This window comes from Camelus dromedarius, chromosome 9 (assembly GCF_036321535.1).
Source record: "Camelus dromedarius isolate mCamDro1 chromosome 9, mCamDro1.pat, whole genome shotgun sequence".
NCBI classification, from domain to species: Eukaryota; Metazoa; Chordata; class Mammalia; order Artiodactyla; family Camelidae; genus Camelus; species Camelus dromedarius.
Window position 1 is genome coordinate 65,325,317 of NC_087444.1, and position 20,729 is coordinate 65,346,045.

The window sequence follows — 20,729 nt, forward strand, 5'->3', positions numbered from 1 at the left end:
ACTGACTCCTTGCCCGCCTCCCACATCCCCTCTCCCAACTGTCCTGTGCCTCCTGGGGACTGGGCTGGATACAGAGCCGGGGGTTCTGTCATAAGGTCGTCACCAGATGGTGTCCCTCAGGGTCACCGTGCAGAGCTGTCCATTGCTGGGATCTTTAATTAGCACAAACCTTTCACCCTCCACCTTGGATACTTTCCTTCTTAGATGCTCCTGAGACCTCAGGCTCTCTATCTTTCCATGTCTGTGGCCCCAGAGACAGGAAGGGGAAGTGATATCAGGTGTCTGGAAAAAATAGCCTTACTATCTGACTCAGGTGTCCTGGCTCCAAGCTCAACCTATTTCAAAAGCCAGGGACTAGATCCCCAAACCCAGAAGCCAGAAGTTCTAGAAGTCTGGGACCCCTTGGACCCACTCTTCTCAGATTCAGGATTCCAAGACTGCAGCCCTCTCTCCCCAAGGACCGGGAAGTTCAGGCCTCCAATCCTCCCCCCTTCCCACTCCCCGCCCATAGGACTTAGGGCAGATGTTCACTGTCTGTTGATTTTCAAATCCTCCTGGGCCTGTGTAGGGGTGGGAGAGAGATTGGTGGTTAAATCCACTGACTCTAAGACTTAAGATCAGATTTTCTGACCCCCGGTCATCCTCTCCCAACTGCACCCTGCTGCAGGCAGAGGACCTAGTTGAGTCCCCAGCTCTTAAGAAACTCGGAGTTCAGGCCATTGGCGTCGCAGTCATCAGAGGTCTGAATCCCCAGGCTTAGAATCCTGGGCGTCCATGCCCCGCTATTTAGGGACACAAGAATCTGAGCTCAGAAACAACAGAGAACCTGAGTGTGGCTCCCCAGTCCCTACAGTCTCCAGGATGTCAGTCAGATCCACGGTCCTAGGCCCCCGGCCCCGCCCCCCTCTGTCGACTCGGGGTCCCACCCACCTGTCCCGCCAGCTGCGCAGCGCACCGCCAGCCCGCAGCGTGGGAACGCCCCAGCTGGGCGGCATGCAGCCGTCAGGACAAGCTGCGCAGTTCCCAGCCTCCCGGCCTGCCCCAGCCCGGGCACCGCCGCCTCCCAGCCGTCGCCCAGCAACCGCTGCTGAGTGAGGCGAGGGGGGTGGTCCCGGCCTGAGGGGGTCCTGGGACCGGAGGGGCTGTGGGGCCTGGATTCCTGGATCTTAGGACGCTGTGGTTTGCAGCGGTAACAAGGCAGGAAGAGGAATATTCTGAACAGGGGTTTTGAGGTGGGGAGAACTGAACCCCCTTTCTCAGAGGTCCCAGCTGCCCCCCCCCCGAGAAACCTGGTGCCCTTTTCCTGACCCTCAGACCCAGGGGAGCCCCGGGCCCCGCCTCCCCAGGGCGCGGAAACTAGCAAGTCCCCAAGGGTTCCCATTTATAGCTCCGTTTCCACTCAGCGAGGTCCCTCCAGGACCCGAGCTGAGCAAGTTTCTTCCACTCCCTCCCCTCCCTCCTCTTCACCCTCAGCCACCCACCAACCCCGACAGGGTACAGGTGTCCAACCCAGCCGGGACCCCTTCCTTCGACCCAGGTGTTCCAGCTCCCAGACCGAAAGGGGGCTGCGGCGTCCACCCGCTGGGGGGATTCCGCCCTGCGTGCCCCCGTTCATCCGCGTCTGGGCCGCGGGAGTTTCTCAATGAGAAGAGGGCGGGTCTCCCAGGGGGCGGGGCGGGGCGGGGCGAGTAGGATCAAGCCCTCACGGATCTTTCCAAGAACCTGCGCGCGGAACTGGCCAGCGTTTCAGAGCCTCGGAACCTGCGGCTGAGCAGATTAGGGGAACTCCAGGCCAGAGAAAGGGGGACCGCTAGCCTGGGGCGAAGAGTCGGGAGCGAAGGGATCTCCAGGCCAGAGTGGTGGGAGGTGTGCTCCCGAGGAAACGGCTGGCAGGGAAGCCAGTGCAACAGCAAATCGGCTGCATCTTGGGGGACACACGCTCACGATGCTGGTCCCCACACTCCTGGTCCTCTTCTTCTGCCTCAGAGGGCGTGCAGGTACCGGGAGGGGCGGGGACAGATAAACATAGGAGAGAATTCTTTGTCAGCTGCTGCTTTACTGGGGTGGGTGAGCCTAAGGTCTTGTACTCCTAGGTCTGAGGGAGGAGAACTCTAGCTTCTGGATCTGAGGAAAGAGCGGGCTGGGGACTGGACTCCCGGGTCCTGAATGAGGAAGTTCTTGAATGTGCCAAGCTCAGCTCTGCTCCCCCCTCACTCCTTTCTCCTAGGCCTGTCACCCCATTTCCTGCAACAGCCTGAGGACCTGGTAGTACTGCTGGGGGATGAGGCCCGGCTGCCCTGTGCCCTGGGCGCATACTGGGGGCTGGTTCAGTGGACTAAGGATGGGCTGGCTCTCGGGGGCGAAAGGGACCTGCCGGGTGAGACTGTTTTCTCTGTTCAGGGAGGGGTTGGCTCCAGGGTGAGAGTGCTGGTCTTGTGCAAGAACCGAAGTTTCTATTTTGACATTTTTAAGTTGGGGTAGTTAATGCGCTCAGGTAAACATTTGGGAGTCCTGTATTTTCAGCTTTTCTGGAGGTGACTTACAGGGTTTGTGGATTTTAATTTTTATTGTAAAATATTACATAAATGCAGAAAAACACATAAAACATAAATGGAAGGTTTGTCAAATAATTCTACCATAGACATGCATGTAACCACTACCGAGGTCCATTGCCAGCTCCCAGAAGCCCTCCTCACTCCCTTCCCACTCCCTTCTCACCCAAGAGGTGGCATCTAATTTGACCTTTATGGCGATAGTTTTCTTGATTTTTTTTTTAATTTGTCACCTCCAAGCTGCAGTGATTCTGGATTGGGAGAGGGTTACTGTTTCTCTGACCCAGGACCCACCTTTGGTAGTGTTTTTCTCGTATGAGATGTCTGGGAATGGAGGCCTGGGGCCAGGAACTCACAACCATGGTGTGACTGCGTCTTCCCTGACTCCAGGGTGGTCCCGGTACTGGATATCAGGGAATGCAGTCAGTGGCCAGCACGACCTCCACATTAGGCCTGTGGAGCTAGAGGATCAAGCATCGTACGAATGTCAGGCTACACAAGCAGGCCTCCGTTCTCGACCAGCCCAATTGCACGTGCTGGGTGAGGATCCAGCCCACTCGTCCCCAGGGAGCCCTTTGGGCACAACCAGTGCTAACTGGGAGTCTGAGTCCAGGAGAATGGAAAAATGGAGGGTTAGAGCTGGGAAGATCAGGGTCTCTGGGCCCAGGATCTAGCTCTGACCCCAGATCCACCCCCACAGTGCCGCCAGAAGCTCCCCAGGTGCTGGGAGGCCCTTCTGTGTCTCTGGTTGCTGGGATTCCTGCGAATCTGACCTGTCGGAGCCGTGGGGATGCCCGCCCCACCCCTGAGCTGCTGTGGTTCCGTGATGGGGTCCGGCTGGATGGGGCCACCTTCCACCAGGTCAGGTCCAACACTCTGTGCCAGCCCTTGCTCATTCAGGGAAATTTGGGAGTCCACTCAGACCATAGGCTCATCCAGAAGAGAAAAAGCAATGGGAGGGCAGGGATTCAAAGCCTGGGATCCTTGGTATGTGATTAAGGATAAGGGCTCTAGGGCCAGACTACCTGGGTTCAAATTCTGACCCAACAATTCACCAGTTGATTGATCTTAACCTCTCTGTCCCTCAGTTTACTTATCTGTACAATGGGGCCAATTGTAGTATGCACCTCTAGGGTAGTTGTGCGGATTAAATGAAGTAGTATTTATAAATGCCTAGAAGAGTGCTTGACATAGTAAAGTACTACGTAAGGGTAGGTGAAATTATTATTATTCATAACCTGATGAGATTATTATTATTATTCAGACCCTGTTGAAGGAAGGAACCACTGGATCAGTGGAGAGCATCTTATCCTTGACCCCTTCCAGCCATGATGATGGAGCCACCTTGGTTTGCCGGGCCCGAAGCCAAGCCATGCCCGCAGGAAAGGACACAGCTGTCACACTGAGCCTGCAGTGTGAGTGCAGTTAGACACTGGGCTTTGAGGCTGAGGTCCTTGGGGAAAGAGGGGACTGGAACCTGGACTCCAGGATAAGAGGAAGGAGAGGGCTGTGAACCTGAAGTCCCTGAGGGAACTGGGAACTGGAGGCCTAGACTCCTAGTTGAAAGGGAAGAGAGTACTAGGGACTCAAACTCCTGGAGTGAAGGAGCTGAGAATTTGATTCCTAGGTCGTCAGTGGGGGTGTTCCATGTCCTTGCCCATCGCTGACCGTTGACTCACCTTCACAGACCCCCCAGTGGTGACTCTGTCTGCAGAACCACAGACAGTGCAGGAGGGAGAGAAGGTCACTTTCCGATGCCAAGCGACTGCTCAGCCTCCTGTTACCGGCTATAGGTGAGGACGAAGATCATCTCTTCCCCAGCCTGGAGCATGGGCTTGGGGAGGGCTGGGGCTAGGATGTGAGTAGGTGTGCATGAAGAGCAAGGACAACACTAACAGCCTATCACCGTCGCAGGTGGGCAAAGGGGGGGTCCCCGGTGCTTGGGGCCCGCGGGCCAATGTTGGTGGTAGTGGCGGACGCTTCATTCCTGACCGCGCCGGTGTCCTGTGAGGTCAGCAACGCCGTGGGTAGCGCCAACCGCAGCACAGCGCTGGATGTGCAGTGTGAGCCGGGGCGGGGCCGTGCCTGTGTCCAAAGTGGGGCGCGCTGGATGAGCTGGGGGCTACGGTGGGGCGTGGCTGTGTCCCGCTGAGGGAGGAGGTGGGGCCAGAATAGGATTTAGGCGGGGGTTGGCAGTGCTGGATCCAAGTCAAAGTGGAGCAGGGGCGGGGCGAAGGCGGGGCCCAGGGGTGTGAGTCGGGCATGTGAGCCGGGAGTGTGAGCTATGGACAGGGGCTTAAACCCAGTGGGCTCTTGTGGGTGTCGTTTCTGAGTAGCTGATCCCGAGTCAGAAGTTGCAGCCCTCCCTGGTCATGTGACCCGCTCAACTCTCTCCTTCAGTCGGGCCGATTCTTCAGGCAAAGCCGAAACCCGTGTCCGTGGACCTCGGGAACGATGCCTTCTTCAACTGTGTCTGGCGCGGAAATCCGCTCCCACGGGTAACCTGGACCCGCCGCGGGGACGCGCAGGTGAGACCCGATCTGGGGCTTGTGGTAGTGGCTGGCAGTGGCACTGATCCTCCCAAGGTCCTGGCCGTGACGCCCCTTCACTATCCCAGGTGCTGGCCTCCGGGCCCACTCTGCGTCTTCCCGCGGTGGGGCCCGAGGATGCAGGCGACTACGTGTGCAAGGCTGAGCCAGGGCTCTCCGGCCTGGGGGGCGGCGCTGCTGAGGCTAGGTTGACTGTGAACGGTGAGAAAGGGGTGCTTCCTAGTGGAACCGACAGGTCCTAGATAAGGAGTGGGCAGAGGGGACGAGGTCTAATGAGAGTGAACATGGCCTTTAGAGGGGAAGCTCAACAGACGGCGGGACCTGGGGATTGCAGCAGGACCTAGCGAAGGCCAGCCCCAGTGGGGTTCCGAATTTGTGGAGAGGCGTGGCCTGGTTCGCTGGGGTTAGTGGGGAGTGCCCAGGCCTGGCCCCGCCCGATTGAGAACGGGCTTGAGGGAGGGCGGGGCCTCTCCTCTGATTGGTCCACAATCTCCAAACCAGCACCACCAGTAGTGACCGCCCTGCACTCCGCGCCCGCCTTCCTGAGGGGCCCCGCCCGCCTCCAGTGTCTGGTCTTCGCCTCCCCCGCCCCAGAAGCCGTGGTAAGGAAATGTCCCCGCTCTCAAGACTCATCCAAGCCATGATCCTGGACCTCTCAGCAGGACTCCCAAAACTATTGTGACTACCTCTGACATTCCTCACCGCGCCCACCGCCCCTGTCTGCCCTCCCTAGTCTCCTCAGTGATCTTCCTCTTTTGTGCCCCCAGGTCTGGTCTTGGGATGACGGCTTCCTGGCAGCGGGGTCTCGGGGTAGGTTCCTGGTGGAGACGTTCCCAGCCCCAGAGGGCCGCGGAGGACAAGGTCCAGGCCTGATCTCTGTGCTACACATTTCCGGGACCCAGGAGTCCGACTTTAGCCGGGGCTTCAACTGTAGTGCCCGGAACCGGCTGGGCGAGGGAGGCACCCGGGTCAGCCTGGGCCGTAGAGGTGAGACTCTGGGCCTGAAGACCCCAAATCTGAGGATTTCAAACCTCCAAAATGTCACCATCCCCAAACAGAGGACCCTCAAATGCAGAGACCCCCAAACCTTGGGAGCCTCAAAACCATGAGTCCCTTGAATCCTGAGACCCCCTAAACAATAAGTTCCCTCGGGTACGGGATCATAAACTGAAAGCCCTCTACACTTACGTGTTTCAAAGAAGGCAATCTCCACATATTAAGAATTGCAAAGTAGAAATGCCCTCAAACTCTAAGACTCCCTAAAGTCAGGGAGTTTAAACTTGTAAAACCCCAAGTTCATGAGCCCTTAAACACAGGGATCCCAGGCTACAAAACTTGGGAATCTCCAAACTTGGTGACCTTTGAACCCAGAGGTTCCCTACCCAAGCCCTGAGCCCAGTCCCCCAGTTCCTGCTCAGTCTTCTGCTCAGCCTCCTCAGGACACCCCTCTCTTTCCTGCAGACTTGCTGCCCATGGTGAGGATTGTGGCTGGAGTGGCTGCTGTGGCCATGACTCTACTTATGATCATCACTGGGGTGGTCCTCTGCTGCTGGCGCCACAGCAAGGGTCAGTGCCTGGGCCCCACCCCTGCCCACTGACGGGCCTGGCCTTGGGAGCTGGTCCCAGCCCTGCCTCTCTAGACCTTCCCTTGACTTGGCTCGCTTTCGGGACCTGATCCCTCCCTCAAGCTTTAACTCCACCCCCTCAGGGTCACACCCCCTGCCCTCCTAGGCCAGAGTTCTCACTGATTCCCTGCCTCTCAACCTGATTGTCTCAGTCCTCTCTCTTCCTGCTCGTTGGCCTCCACAAACTGTAACCCAGCCCCATTGCTTACCTCTGCTCCCACCCTCAATGTCCCTGGCCTCAGCCTCTTTCTCCAATCAAAAGAACCTGGTACGAATCCCAGGAAGCAGCGATGCATCCAGTTCAAGGGGCCACGAGGAGGAGGAGACAGGCAACGGTGAGGACCAGGTAGGATGCCAGGGTCCCCAGACCTGACTGTACCTCAAGTCTCAAATAGTAATGCAGTCTCAATTGTGATATCTGTCCTCCCAATCAGGCCCCCCCAACTCAAATAGAACCCCTGACACAATTATTCCCTAGATCAAATATGTCCCCAGGGCTCCTAGTTGTCCTGAGCCCAGACCCTAGCTCCCAGGTGCCTTTGGTCCCTCCTGCCTGGCCCCAGATGTTCCACTGAGGGTCCCTGGGGTCTGGCACTAGGGAAGGAGGATCTTCTACACTCCCTCTCACTAAGTACCCCACCCCAGGGCCCCATCGTGCACACAGACCACAGTGACCTGGTGCTGGATGAGGAGGGGGCTCTGGAGGCAAAGGTGAGTGTTGGGAGAGGAGGGGCTCCCTTTTCCGTGCCACTGACTCTCTCTTCACTTCTGTCCCCTCCTTTTTCATTCTGTTGCCCCCAGAGCTGGCACCTCACCCCCTCTGCCCACATCTTGCCACCTCCTGGGCCATCTTATCCACCTCCCCAGTCTCAGTTTGTATATCTGCTGTCTATGCCCACATATCTGCTCCAGCCTTGGCCTCCATCCCAGATCAAGATTGACTCTGCCTGTGCTTTCCCATCACAGTCCTGTTTCAGGCCTTCTAGATGCCTCTCCCTGGTTGCTTCTCCCAGTCCCCTTCCACCTTCCAGTTTCCACAGTGACCTCCCCAGATCTGCCCTTCCTTTGGGGGCCCATCTCTTTAGGGCCCCATTGACCCCCGTCCCCAGTCCAGAGTCCTTCTCTCTCTTCTCTGTACCTAGTACATTGCTATTCCCCTTGTCTGAAACACTCCTACTCTTCTTCACATACCTACCTAATTCTATTATTCCTCTGGTCTCAGTGCAAACATTTCTTGTTCCAGAAAGCATGCTTCCCTCCTGATCATTCTATGTTTCACCTATTAACAGCCACAACCACTGTGATCTCAGCTTCTCCGTCCCAGTCTGATCACTATCGCATCACCGTCCCAGTCTCTCTGCCTGAACTTCCCCCATTACAACCCTGACCCTTCCTGGCTCTGTCTGGTGATTCATTATTTCTCCTTTGGCCTGGGATCTCCATGAGGACAGGGCTAGGTCTATCCTTGTGACACGTGTCTCCAGCAGCAGCACAGGGGATGACACAGAATCAAAGCCTTGAGCTACTGGGCAAATGAATGAATTAATATCTTGATCTCAATTTCCCTCTCTTGTTCCCTTTGCATCCCCTTCCACACCTCCACCCTTCAGCAGGCCTGGATCCCTTTGTCTCTGCCTTTCTCTGCCCATCTCCTTCGACTCCTTTGTTTCTTGTCACTGTTTTTCTCTCTCGCTTTGTTCTTCTAGTCTCTATGTCTCTGAGTTTCTGCCTGCTCCCTTTCTGTATCTCCTGATGTCTGGTTCTATCTCAGTGTGTCTCTCCATCAGTGACCCTCGCCTCTCTATACCCTCATATACCTTACCAAATCCCATTTTGTCCTTTCAGGACCCAACCAATGGTTACTACAAGGTCCGAGGAGTCAGTGTGAGCCTGAGCCTTGGAGAAGCCCCTGGAGGAGGCCTCTTCCTACCACCCTCCTCGCCCCTTGGACCACCAGGGACCCCTACCTTCTATGACTTCAACCCACATCTGGGCATGGTCCCCGCCTGCAGACTATATAGAGCCCGGGCCGGTTATCTCACCACACCCCATCCTCGAGCTTTTACCAGCTACATCAAGCCCACATCCTTTGGACCCCCAGATCTGGCCCCCAGCACTCCCCCCTTCCCATATGCTGCCTTCCCCACACCCAGCCACCCTCGTCTCCAGACTCACGTGTGACATCTCTCCAACTGAAGAGCCCTGGGATCTTCAACTTGCCCTGATGGACTATCCTGACTTCTGAGGAACCAGAGCAAGTTGGCGACCTTACTCTTCCAAAATTGAACATCGAGGGGAGGGAGAGTTCATTACAATTGTCTGGGTCATTGATAAACAGCTCAGCCAAAGGGGATGACCCAAGTGGGAGCAAAATGGCCACCATGCCAACCCAATTCCCCTGTGTAAAAGAGATTCGAGATGGCAAATGGGCCCTTTGCAGAGGGATGGGGGACAAGGGGTGATAGAAATTAGGGGCAGAGAAGGAAGTTGTTTCCAGATACTGAGAGAAGATATTTCAAGATGACCACCTGCACTGAGAAGAAAGGCAACATAAGGCAGAATAAGATGGAGGCCCTGTCCTGGCTGTTTCCAAGGGGTACTTGGCTTCACCCATGGAAATGCAGCCAAAATGGCCATTCACTCTCCAGAAACCCAAGATGACCACCATCTTAATTCCTTCTACCTCCCTTAAAGGCCCAGAAAGAACTGGACCCAAGGAGCAAAGATAGGGTGAGAACTGCCATGGCAGGAATGGGAGGGGGTTTTAGAATCTAGGAATAAGAATATTTATGTTTAATTAAAAAAGTCAAGAAGTGAATGTCTTAGAGATTCTCCTGGCATCATTGCCATCCATCAAGAGAGCCATCAAACCTGCCCCAAGGCCCTTCCTCTAGACTATGAAATGGGTATAAGAAAAACTGTGAGCCACCCCCAGCCTTTTATTACCTATTTAGTGCTCTGAGCTCTTTTAATACATATCTACACAAACATGTATGCACAGATGCATACACATGACAAGGCCCAGTCCCCTTGAGGAAGACAGTTACACTAACACTATCTTTTGAGGAGACAAAGCAGTGAGCCTTGAAGGAGAAGGTGGTCAGGGAGAGGCCAGAGGTGAGAAAATAGAAATGCCCTGGTGCTTAGAGCAAGGTTGGGGGTCCAGATCCTTATACAGAGGTGCTGGGTACCTGACCCAACTCATCCTTAAAGAAAGGGCCTGGAGGCTTTGGTTCATGGATCTTTGATTTAGGAATTAAAGGCCTGGGTGCCTGGGGCCCCTGGGAAACAGCAGAAGGCCTGGACTCCTGGGTCTTAGGGAGAAAGGGCTAAGGACTTGGTCTCTAGCCCTGAGAAAGAAGGTTCCTGGGGCCCAGACTCCTGGATATGAGGGAGAAGGGGACTAGGTCTCAATCACTGTGTTCTTGACTGGGGAGATTTTGGAGGCCTGTATTCCTGGGACCTCAAGAGAGGATAGAGGAGGTAGGGAGTGGTAGCCAATGCTGGCACCCCTGGAAGAAAAGGAAGATGATTTGTTAGTGTCTGGGTCCGAGGGAGGAGAAAGCTTGGGGTGAGCGGTCTGAACTCGAAATCCACAACTGCAGAGTCCATGACCCAGACTCCTGGCTGCGCCCTTGCGTGGGGTGGGACGCCTGGACTCTCAAGGGGGCAGACGCCTGGCTCAGGCTCCCACCCGGGGTTCCCGAGCCGCTCCACTCTGCGCAGAGCTGCCACGCTATTGTCCTGGCCAGGAAGGCGGGGCCGGCGCGGGGCGGGGCTGGCGGCGCCGGCGCAGCCCGGGGGCGGCGGGAGGAGGAGGTGGCGGCGGTGGCGCTGGGAGCTCCTGTCACCGCTGGGGCCGGGCCGGGCTGGGCGGGAGTGCAGGGGACGTGAGGGCGCGAGGGCCGGGACATGGGGCCCGCCAGCCCCGCCGCTCGTCGTCTGGGCCCGCTGCTACTGCTGCTGCCACTATTGCTGCTGCTTCTGCGCGCGCAGCTCGCCGTCGGGAGCCTGACCGGTGGGAGCCCCAGCGCCGCCGAGGTGAGGCTCCACTGGGTTCTGGGGGATGGGGGAAGGGGCGGGACTGGGCCTCTGGACACCGACGCGGACACGTCCAGAGCAGAAAACGTAGTCTTTCCAGCCAGGTGGCCGGTTCCCAGGGCCCCTAACAGCACTAGACATTCATGAACCCAGAAGTCCAGGCCCCATCTCCCCCATCATCTGTCGTCCCAGTCCCAGCCCCCTCCTACCCCCAGTATAGAAATTGGATTTTCTAGAGCCCCTGGTCCCAGAAGTCCAGCCCCCTCAGACCCTATCGACCTGGTGACTCAGCCCCAGCCCTTTCCCACCTGAACAGGACTCACAGGGCAGCAAGGCACCTACAGCCAAAAACCTGGGCCCTTTGCATCCTCTGGACCCATATGAGGGCTCCCGCAAGCCTCCCAGGACCCAGGCATCTAGGCCTCCTGCCACCGCCCCCCAAGTCAAGATGTAGCTCTCCATCCCTCAAGGATTTGGTGTCCAGGCCTGCAGGGCCCTGAAGCCAGGCCTTGTGGTCTTTGCACCCGAGAATGGGAGCCTGAACTAGGGATGTAGGGAGGAGGGGCCAGAACGCCTGGGTTCTGGCCTCCTCCCCCGCCATTTGGGTTTAACCCCTTCGGGCTCTAGTGCGACTGCGCTGGGGTGAAGGCGGAGCCTGTCTCCACGGCAACAAGGCTGCGAGAATCCCGGGGGACCCGGGTCGCCGTAGCAACGGCAGAGCTGGGGCGCCCCCGCCCTGTGGGAGCTGTTTCCCAGGGAACCGAACCTCTACGGAGGCGGGTGCGCGGTGCGTGGTGGAGAGGGCTGGTGCTGGGGGTCTGAACGTTTGGGTCCTAGGGAGCAAAGACCAGGGGACCCACATGCCAGCGTCCCCCGTGCCCTCGCTGACCCCTCCGCCCCCACCCCCAGGCCCCTGGGTCGGCCCAGGTGGCTGGACTATGCGGGCGCCTAACCCTTCACCGGGACCTGCGCACCGGCCGTTGGGAACCAGACCCACAGCGCTCGCGACGCTGCCTCCGGGACCCGCAACGCGTGCTGGAGTACTGCAGACAGGTAGGCGGGACCTACCGGGAGGGGCGTGGCCAGCAGGACAGCTGGTCCAACTTGGGGCCGGGTCCCCCCGAAGAAGCTAGTAGTGCAAAAGGCAAGGTCCAGGGAGATGAGGGATCCAAGGCGGCATGGAAAGCTAGGGGGCGTGGCCAACAAAGAAGCGAAGTTAGGGTAAGACAGGACCTGGTTTTTTGAGAAACCACGTCAGGAAAAGGGTAGAACCGTGCAAAGACAGCCAGCTAAGGGAAGTGTCGAGTGAAGAGACAGGGTTTAGACATATTGGTGGGCTTTTTAAAGAGTAGGGTCGTAGATGGGCGTGGCCAAAGGAGAGGCGGGGCTAAAACAAAAAGACCTGGACCAGCGAGACTAGGAAAGGGGTGGACCCCAGTGCGGCAGAGGTTATGAAAAGGCAGGTCTAACACAAAGAGAAGGGCTATCTACTGAGAGGCCTAACAGCGAGAGAGGCGAGGCTTAAAGGGTGGAATCTAGGGGGAAATGAATCTGATTGGGGAAGGGGGCAGAGACGACTACAAGAGAGATGGGCTAGGAGGGACTGAGATGTGGGCAGGTCGAGGGACCTTCATAAAGAAACGACAGACAAATGGGCGGAGCCTAAGGATGGCGTGGCTTTTAAGAGTGCTACTAGGGGGCGTGGTCAATGCGCTTGAGGGGCTTAGATACCTAAGACTGGTTCCACAGAGCAGAAGAACCTGGGGAGAAAATATCCTTATGAATACCAGAGTCTTGAAAAGGGACATACCAGTGCAGAAGCGCCTTTGGCAGGGACAGGGCAGGGGGTTGATCGCCTCCACCTGGTGCCCCCAGATGTACCCGGAGCTGCAGATTGCACGTGTGGAACAAGCGACGCAGGCCATCCCCATGGAGCGCTGGTGCGGTGATGCCCGGGGTGGCCACTGTGCCCACACCCACCACCAGGTTGTGCCTTTCCGCTGCCTGCGTGAGTCACAGGCTAAGGGAGGGGAACGGAAGTGGTGGGAGAGTGTATCCAAGGGGTGAAATTCTGGCCCTGGTTTCCGGCTCACATTAGAGAGGATGATGCCTGGGTCCAGAGTGGGGCAGAGAAGGCTCTGAGGATAAAAGATCTGGATTCTGAGGAGGGTAGGGCTCGTGGCTGTGGGAGTGTCTCACTCTGATGCCCCCATTTGCCAGCGGGTGAATTCGTGAGCGAGGCCCTGCTGGTGCCTGAAGGCTGCCGGTTCTTGCACCAGGAGCGCATGGACCAGTGCGAGAGTTCAACCCGGAGGCATCAGGAGGCACAGGAGGTCAGGACCCCGCCCATTCATTCTCATCCCCTCAGAACCCAGGGGTACAGTCCTCTAACACCTTCCTCCTCCAGAACCCAAGTCTGGACCTCAGCCCCCTCTTCCCACTGGGGTAGAATGAGAAATCCAGGCTCCCAGCCCCATCAGTCCCCAAACCCCCGGCATCCTGGCTCCTTGTCTACCCTCTCTTACCCCACAGTCCTGGCATCTGGGCCCACTCTTCCCGCAGGCCTGCAGCTCCCAGGGCCTCATCCTGCATGGCTCGGGCATGCTTTTGCCCTGTGGCACAGATCGGTTCCGAGGTGTGGAGTATGTGTGCTGCCCCCCTCCAGTGACCCCCAACCCGTCTGGGACAGCAGTTGGGTGAGTGGGAGGGCACCCTCCATGCTCAGCCCAAGGCTCCTGAGGCAGAAGATGGAAGCCTGGGGGCCTGGGCCCAGGTTCTTACTGCCTCGGGTCTTCTGCTCCCTCAGTGACCCCTCCACCCGGTCCTGGCCCCTGGGGGGCAGAGTAGAGGGGGGTGAGGACGAGGAAGAGGAGGACTCCTTCATACAGCCAGTAGATGATTACTTCGTGGAGCCACCACGGGCTGAAGAGGAAGAAGAGGAGGAAAGAGTCCCACCCTCAAGCTCTCATACCCCTGCAGGGGTCAGCAAAGGTAAGGCAGTCTCTGAACCCCTAGTCCCCTCCACCCTGGAAGGAGGATGTTTTAAGGGAGCCTTGGTATAGGGGCATCTTTGGGAGGGACCTGTGGGGGAGAAGCCCTGTTGGAGGAAATGAGAGGAATGGGAGGGGCTTTGCGTTAAGTAGAGGTGGAAGGGCCAACCTGCTAAGTATGCAAAGAGTGAGGGTGGTCTGAGGGTACCTGGAAGTAGAGGAGCCATTTGTTAGGTCCTGAAGATTATTTGAGGAAACCTTGGAGGACAGTGTAATGGATTCCTAAGCTTCTCAAGAACAGGCCTAGTCCAGAACCCCGTCTCATATGATGCCAGGCAGCAACCATGGCTAAAGTGAACACATGATGGTCTCCAGTGTGCTCCGGGAAATGCATTTCTCTGGGAAGGGAAGGTGACCTGGAGGTGGGCTTCAGGCTGACTCCCTGATTCGTGGCCTTGCAGTGACTCCCACCCCGAGGCCCACAGATGGTGTGGACGTGTACTTTGGCATGCCTGGAGAAATCAGCGAGCATGAGGGGTTCCTGCGGGCCAAGATGGATCTGGAGGAGCGCAGGATGCGCCAGATTAATGAGGTGATGGTACTGGGGGCCCCAGGATCCCCCATAACACAGAGCTCCCTAAATACCAGGGAATTTCTCAGGGACACATTGAGACTATCTCTAAAGGCTCCCCAAGCCCCCATCAACCCCCATCCCTCAACACCACCCCTAAGTTGATCAGGGATCCCTCACCCGTCTAGAATCCCACTGACAGATTCTGTGCAAACTCCGGTGCATGACACTCTTCCACTTTAAATTCCTTCTGAATCCTCGCTCTTGGGAATCCAAGAGGCAGTGGTATTTAAGGGATCTGGAACTTCTGAAGAGGGGTTGAAGGACTCACTGGGTAGAATAGGGTGGATTCGAGGATCCTGAAGCTCCCCTTTTCCCCAGGTGATGCGTGAATGGGCCATGGCGGACAACCAGTCCAAGAACCTGCCTAAAGCCGACAGACAGGCCCTGAATGAGGTAGCACAGCCTCCAGGGGGTCCTGCTCAGACCTGTCCACCAGCTGGGGCACACGGGGTCTCAGCCCTGCTCAGGCTTTGTCTGGCCTGGGCCAGTTTCACCTCTTTCTACTTATATGGGCCTCTCCTCTCCCCACCCCTGCATTTGGCTCCACCTTCTTGGCCTACATCCAACCTGACATTGCCCTCCTCCGATTGGCCATGTTTTCCCCTGCCTTAACTTGATCCCAACCCATGAGGGCTGGCTCTGGAGCCCTCTCCCAGGCAGGCCCCCTGCAAAAACAGCCAGGTCCTTCTCAGCCTCTTTTTGATGCTAGGCCCTGCCCCCTGACTCTGGTCCTGCCCCTCCAATCTCACTTTTACTTAGTCCTTCCTCAGTGGGCCTCATGACACCCCCACCCACCTCTCTCAGCCTCACCGTGGTACAGCCCTGCCCTGTGCAGACCCTGCTCAGTTAGCCCCATTCCCAGACTCTTTCACCCACCCCCTACAGTCTCATTTAGGCACAACCTGTCTCCATCTGGCCCTTCCCAGGCCTGGAGCCCCACCTTTCCTACAGCACTTGGTCCATTTCACCATAACACAGGCCAGCTGTCCTAAGATTGTTCCCATCCAATGCCATTTACACCTTCAGCTGAGTTCCCAGTAGACCTAGTCCTGCCCCTACTCTACCTGGCCCTGCAGCCCCACCCCCACCAGTCTGTGATCACCTGCTGTGATCTAGTCCTGCCCCAGGTTGGCTCTGCCCAGGCCTGGATCCACTGCACCCCCACCCCACTTGGCCCTAGCGCCCTGCCTTTCCAGACCCCCTTTAACCCGTGCTTTCATCCGTCTTCGCCTCTCCTGACCCGGTGCCCACCCCGTCGCCAGCACTTCCAGTCCATTCTGCAGACCCTGGAGGAGCAGGTGTCTGGTGAGCGACAGCGCCTGGTGGAGACCCATGCCACCCGAGTCATCGCCCTCATCAACGACCAGCGCCGGGCTGCCTTGGAAGGTTTCCTGGCGGCGCTGCAGGGGGATCCGCCTCAGGTGTGGGAGCCGTCGGGGCAGAGGGCAGAGAGCAGAGGGTGAAAAGGGCTGGGGCAGACCTGGACAGCCTTCACCCCTCCCACAGCCAGAGCGTGTCCTGCTGGCCCTGCGTCGCTACCTGCGTGCGGAGCAGAAGGAGCAAAGGCACACGCTGCGACACTACCAGCACGTGGCCGCCGTGGACCCCGAGAAGGCCCAGCAGATGCGCTTCCAGGTGCTCAGAATCTTCCAGCTCCCAAGTACTCTGCTATCCCTCAGACCCCAGTCTCTTGGCCTCCATCTCTCAGACTCTTCTCTTGCCTCTCAGACCCTCTTTCTGTCCCTTGGACCTCCTTCCTACCCCTGGAACCCCCTCTCTGTGCTTGGGACCTATTCCAGTCCCTCAGATCCCTACTTCCTGACCTTGGAACGCTGTCTCCCCCACCCGCTTTGATCCCTTTTTTGTCCCTTGAATCCCTACTTCCTGTCCCTTGGTCTCGTACTTCCTTTCTCAGATCCCCCTCCTGTGTCTTGAACCCTTTTCCCGTCCCTCAGCCCTTCTTTCCCCCAACCCCACTTATTCTCCCTGGAACCCTTTTTCTGTGCCCTCAGATCCTAATTTCTGTGTCTTGGGTGTTCTCTTCCTGTCCCAGAATACTCCATTCTATGCTCTTGAACCCCAAGCCTCGCCCTTGAACCACACCATTTCTATATGACCCTCCAACCCCACTTCCTTCTCCTGAACCCCGTCAAACCTCTCTTTTGATTCCTCAGACCGTACTTTCTGCCCCTCCTACCCACTTACCACCACGCCCTGTCTTCTAAACCATGTTCCTTGCATCCTATACTTAGTCTATCTCTTAACAGCTATTCCTTTTCCTTCTCCCTTATTTTCTTTCCAAGACTCTCACTTCCTGTTTTCTGTACATCTTTTCCTTTTCTTTGTATTCTGCTGCTCCTCCTTCAGTTTCCTGCCTCCTGTGGCCCACTTCCCGGCCCTTGTCCGCTATTTCCTGTCCAGTATGTGCTACTTTTCCTTCAGCCCTACTGACCTCCCCCTGCACCCTGCCTCTGTTTCCCCGTCTCTAGCCTGCACTGCTCAGTTCATCCTTCATATTCACTCCCCAACAGGTGCAGACCCACCTTCAAGTAATCGAAGAAAGAATGAATCAGAGCCTGGGGCTGCTTGACCAGAACCCCCAGCTCGCTCAGGAGTTGCGGCCCCAGATCCGTGAGTACTTCATCTTGACCCCCGACCTTTGACTCCCCACCCCACCCGCCATTTCCAATATCTATTCCTATGTAAAAAACTGAAGAACATAGTGGCTTAAGTCAAGCACTTTCTTTGCTCATGATTCTGCTGTCTGGTCTGGGTTCCACTGGGTGCTTCTTCTGCTGGTCTTGTCAGCAGTCAAGCGTGGAGCTATACTGGCTAGCAGGTCAGCCGGGGGCTGGGACTCTGGCACAAGTGAGTCTCTCTCCCTCTCCGTGAAAGCTCAGGGCTTCTCTCCTCTGTGGAGCCCCTCCATGTGGTCTCCCCAACAGGGCACCTGGACCTCCTACATGGTGGTTGAGGCTCCCCAAAGCACGAAAGTGGAAACTGCCAGGTCTTCTTAAGGCTTGGGTCCACATTCCACTGGTTAAAGCAAGTCACCAGCCCAGTCCAGATTCAAGAATGTGACAGCCCGCAGATCTAATGTGACTTCCTCCTGGATGTCCCATGCCTAACCCTAATTCTCCTGCTCTTTAAGGCCACTCTCTTGAACTTCTCCATCCTCCTCCATTCAGCTCCCCACTTCCCATGATCCCTGTATGGCTACCCCCAATCACTCTACTGTTGGGGTGCCATCCGTTCACCCAGTTCTGTTTTTTGGATCCCTGTGCTCATGACCTCACCACCTCTCTGCATGTTCCCCTCAGAGGAGCTCCTCCACTCTGAACACCTGGGTCCCAATGAATTGGAAGCCCCTGCCCCAGGGGGCAGCAGTGAGGACAAGGGTGGGCTACAGCCTCTGGATTCCAAGGACGGTGAGTTAACCCAACTATAAAGAATCTCAGACTTTGGGAGACAGGCCCCCAACCTCAGTTCTAATCCCCTGAAGTCTGAGGGGTCTTAGCCACCGCAGTGAGTGGGAGAGGATGGGAAGGGATGTCTGAGATTGTGGAGGCCTTTGCAGGGTCCTTGCTCCTCCTTCCTTGGCCCCTGGGAGGGTGTTCCCCATACTTTCTTCAGTGATGCTCTCCTCTCTTCACTGTTCCACCTGTCTTGCCTTCTCTGGCTGCCAGCAGACACCCCCATGGCCCTTCCAAAAGGTGAGTATCTCACTGAGTAGCCCCCAGCCACCAAATCCCACTGAGCCCTTGAGCCCAGGCTGGAAAAGGGCCCATGCACTGGGAACCTCCTGGGGTGGAGTCCAGTGCCCCTTCTGACCCCCTCCTCAGGTAGGGGTAGCACCGTTCTGGAGTCTCAGAAATAAGATAGGATTTGGGGGGTAGGGTCCACAGAACAAGATGCTGCATCCTCTGGGAAAGAGAAGATGTCCCCCCTGGAGCAGTATGAACGAAAGGTAAGCTAGACCTGTGGGTGCCTGGAGACGGGGACTGGTCTCCTAGGTCTGAAGGAGGAGGTGCTAGGGGTTTGGATTCCTTGACCTGAGGGAAGCAGGAACTGAGGACGTGGACTTCAGGGTCCCAGGGAAGAAAAGGGCTGGTGGATGTCTTCTTGGGGCTCAGGGGAGGAGGAGGCTGGGACCCAGACTCCTGGTTCCCTGACACCTCCTGCTCCCCCAGGTGAATGTGTCTGTTCCAAGGGGTTTTCCTTTCCACTCATCGGAGATTCAGAGAGATGAGCTGGTAAGAGGAGGAATATTCTGTGTACCTAGGGGGAGAGGTCAGACGACAGTGGCTAGGCTGCAACTCCCAAAGCCAACACAGGGCCCTGGTGAGCCTCAAAGATGACCCCGCCCTATCTCCTCTCCCTGCAGGCACCAGCTGGAACAGGCATATCCCGAGAGGCTGTGTCAGGTCTGCTGATCATGGGAGCTGGTGGGGGCTCCCTGATCGTCCTCTCCATGCTGCTTTTGCGCAGGAAGAAGCCCTACGGGGCCATCAGCCACGGAGTGGTGGAGGTGAGAGGCACAAAGACCTGGAGTGAGGAGGAGTTCCAGACCCTGGGCGTTAGGGGTGGAGTGAGATCTGCGGTCAGGTCCCTATGCCCCACTATCCCTCTCCCGCCCCTACTGCAGGTGGACCCCATGCTGACCCTGGAGGAGCAGCAGCTGCGTGAACTGCAGCGTCATGGCTACGAGAACCCTACCTACCGCTTCCTGGAGGAACGACCCTGAACCAGCCCCCTTCACCCCTTCGGCTGAGCCCAGACCGTCTCTCTTCCTGGAGCCCCAGAACCCCAACTCCCAGCCTGGAGGAGGGGTCTTGAAAAAGTTCATTACACATCCTTTGTGAAGGGGCTGGAAATTCTCACTTCCCCTTTCCAATTTCAAATTCCATCCCTGAGAAATCCCTAGGTATTCCCAGCTGCATCCCCGCTTAGGACCTCCTCATCTTAATTTATTTTGTACATTAATTTATTGTTTCTTAAAGTGGCTACCAACTTGGTCCTAGTGTTTGTTGTTCCCTGGAATCCATTCTCCCACATGTCCCCCACTAATACCCCAATAAAGTTCTCTTCCCCACCAGACCATCCTGTGTCTCTCTGGGGGAATCAATGTGTATCAAGCTCTGGACGCTGGTGTGCATCTTTGATTAGGCCTCCTTCACCTCTTTAAACTGTAGGAGAGCTCTTTAAATCTGGGTGGGGCCTATGGGAGGGGGCAGGGCCCAGAGAGCTGGGATTGTATCCAGGAGCTTTCCGCGGTGCTGATTTCTAAGCCTCTATCCGCTGAGTTTCAGAGTGGACTCCTAGGAGGCTGGGCTCTAGCAAGTTTCCCCTGCCTTCTACTCACCCCCACACACAATCACATACAGCATCCACCCCCAGCCTGTAAGCCCAATGAGGAACAAGGAATCTTGAATCCCTCTTCCCAGTCCCAAGTTTGCACTTCTTGGGGAGTCCATAGGAATCCCCCTGGAGCATGGAAATCCAACCACGTGTCCCAGAGAGGCTTATGTGATGTCTGCAACTGCGTCCATTTTGTGACATGTTGGAACTGTCTCTCAACCTATGCTGTTACCTGTCTCAAGAGGATTGTTATGAGGATTAAAAGGATTAATATTTGTGGAGACATTAGAACTGTGCCTGCCTCTTCACAAGTGTCTGTTGAATAAATTCTAAAATGTCATGGCAGCGAACACTCATATGGCACTCATCCTGTTCCAGGCACTGCTCCAGGGTCTTTACATGCATTGGCATACTTAACCATTACTTCTACCCCACAAATTAGGTACCATGACTATCCTCTTATAGATTAGGAAATGGAGGCTAAGAGTTTACATCACATTCCCAAGATCACCATCTAGGAAGGGTCAGAGGTAAGATTTCAGCCCAGGAAACCTGGGTCCAGCACCCATACTCTTGGCCATTTCGCTAAACTGGTGCCTAATAATTTGTGACTGTCCCATATGGTGTTCTGGTTGTGCACTGCAAAATTTCAGGTGATACCATTCATCGGTTAGACAGTGCAGATTTGTATTCTTACAACTTCCCAGCAGATGGTAGTAGTGTGCCTTGTTCTAATGTCAGGATTGCACAATTTCCTGACAGATGGCTAAGGGAGGGACCACCTATTTTTAATTCTCCCAAAAGATCTATGAGCTCACAGTGGCTCTTCATAATATATACACGTAAATATAGGTCACATATATTAAATATAGAGGGTAGGTATTGGGGGGAAGATGTCTACCTGATGCAAGTTGGATACAAGGCCCCAGTTTCATTACGAACCCAGTTTGCAACATTATTCTGATACTGGCTATACCATC

The 20,729-nt window shown here is 56.3% G+C and overlaps 2 protein-coding genes across 14 annotated transcripts; both read left to right on the forward strand.

Annotated features, from left to right (window-relative positions):
- The first annotated feature begins 1,676 nt into the window (after nucleotides 1–1,676).
- KIRREL2 (kirre like nephrin family adhesion molecule 2) lies at nucleotides 1,677–9,544 on the forward strand. 9 transcript variants are annotated; one of them, XM_064489268.1, is made up of 16 exons: nucleotides 1,677–1,997; nucleotides 2,228–2,377; nucleotides 2,943–3,092; nucleotides 3,253–3,413; nucleotides 3,817–3,967; nucleotides 4,240–4,345; nucleotides 4,467–4,615; nucleotides 4,953–5,080; nucleotides 5,170–5,302; nucleotides 5,603–5,703; nucleotides 5,869–6,088; nucleotides 6,563–6,673; nucleotides 6,969–7,072; nucleotides 7,372–7,437; nucleotides 8,572–8,610; nucleotides 8,880–9,544. In XM_064489268.1, exons 1-16 carry the CDS (start codon nucleotides 1,946–1,948, stop codon nucleotides 8,949–8,951), a joined length of 1,893 nt encoding a protein of 630 aa, XP_064345338.1. In that variant the 5' UTR covers nucleotides 1,677–1,945; the 3' UTR covers nucleotides 8,952–9,544. The 9 variants fall into 9 exon arrangements, with proteins under 9 accessions (XP_064345338.1, XP_064345339.1, XP_064345336.1 ...); XM_064489269.1 differs by lacking the exon at nucleotides 2,228–2,377; XM_064489266.1 differs by lacking the exon at nucleotides 8,880–9,544 and having other exon boundaries at nucleotides 6,563–6,667; nucleotides 6,989–7,061; nucleotides 8,572–8,759.
- Nucleotides 9,545–10,547: 1,003 nt separating this feature from the next.
- Nucleotides 10,548–19,488, forward strand: APLP1 (amyloid beta precursor like protein 1). Of its 5 annotated transcripts, none has more exons than XM_031456849.2 (17): nucleotides 10,548–10,767; nucleotides 11,677–11,820; nucleotides 12,643–12,775; nucleotides 12,988–13,100; nucleotides 13,330–13,463; nucleotides 13,574–13,758; nucleotides 14,219–14,349; nucleotides 14,710–14,784; nucleotides 15,654–15,812; nucleotides 15,898–16,026; nucleotides 16,923–17,022; nucleotides 17,712–17,819; nucleotides 18,081–18,104; nucleotides 18,288–18,358; nucleotides 18,582–18,644; nucleotides 18,776–18,919; nucleotides 19,037–19,488. In XM_031456849.2, the coding sequence occupies exons 1-17, from the start codon at nucleotides 10,639–10,641 to the stop codon at nucleotides 19,133–19,135; spliced, it is 1,941 nt and encodes a 646-aa protein (XP_031312709.1). In that variant the 5' UTR covers nucleotides 10,548–10,638; the 3' UTR covers nucleotides 19,136–19,488. The 5 variants fall into 5 exon arrangements, with proteins under 5 accessions (XP_031312709.1, XP_031312708.1, XP_064345341.1 ...); XM_031456848.2 differs by having other exon boundaries at nucleotides 10,576–10,767; nucleotides 18,078–18,104; XM_064489271.1 differs by lacking the exon at nucleotides 18,582–18,644 and having other exon boundaries at nucleotides 10,576–10,767; nucleotides 18,078–18,104.
- Nucleotides 19,489–20,729: the final 1,241 nt, after the last annotated feature.

What these genes read in the sequence shown, in the direction of transcription:
- KIRREL2 (XM_010978850.3), top strand. Translation starts at nt 1,946, where the DNA reads ATGCTGGTCCCCACACTCCTGGTCCTCTTCTTCTGCCTCAGAGGGCGT. An exon ending in GGGCGAAAGGGACCTGCCGG is followed by an intron (nt 2,378 to 2,942) that starts GTGAGACTGTTT and finishes CCCTGACTCCAG; the next exon opens with GGTGGTCCCGGTACTGGATA. An exon ending in CCCGCCGCGGGGACGCGCAG is followed by an intron (nt 5,081 to 5,169) that starts GTGAGACCCGAT and finishes TCACTATCCCAG; the next exon opens with GTGCTGGCCTCCGGGCCCAC.
- APLP1 (XM_031456848.2), top strand. Translation starts at nt 10,639, where the DNA reads ATGGGGCCCGCCAGCCCCGCCGCTCGTCGTCTGGGCCCGCTGCTACTG. An exon ending in CCCTGCAGGGGTCAGCAAAG is followed by an intron (nt 13,759 to 14,218) that starts GTAAGGCAGTCT and finishes GTGGCCTTGCAG; the next exon opens with TGACTCCCACCCCGAGGCCC. An exon ending in GCCTCTGGATTCCAAGGACG is followed by an intron (nt 17,820 to 18,077) that starts GTGAGTTAACCC and finishes TCTGGCTGCCAG; the next exon opens with CAGACACCCCCATGGCCCTT.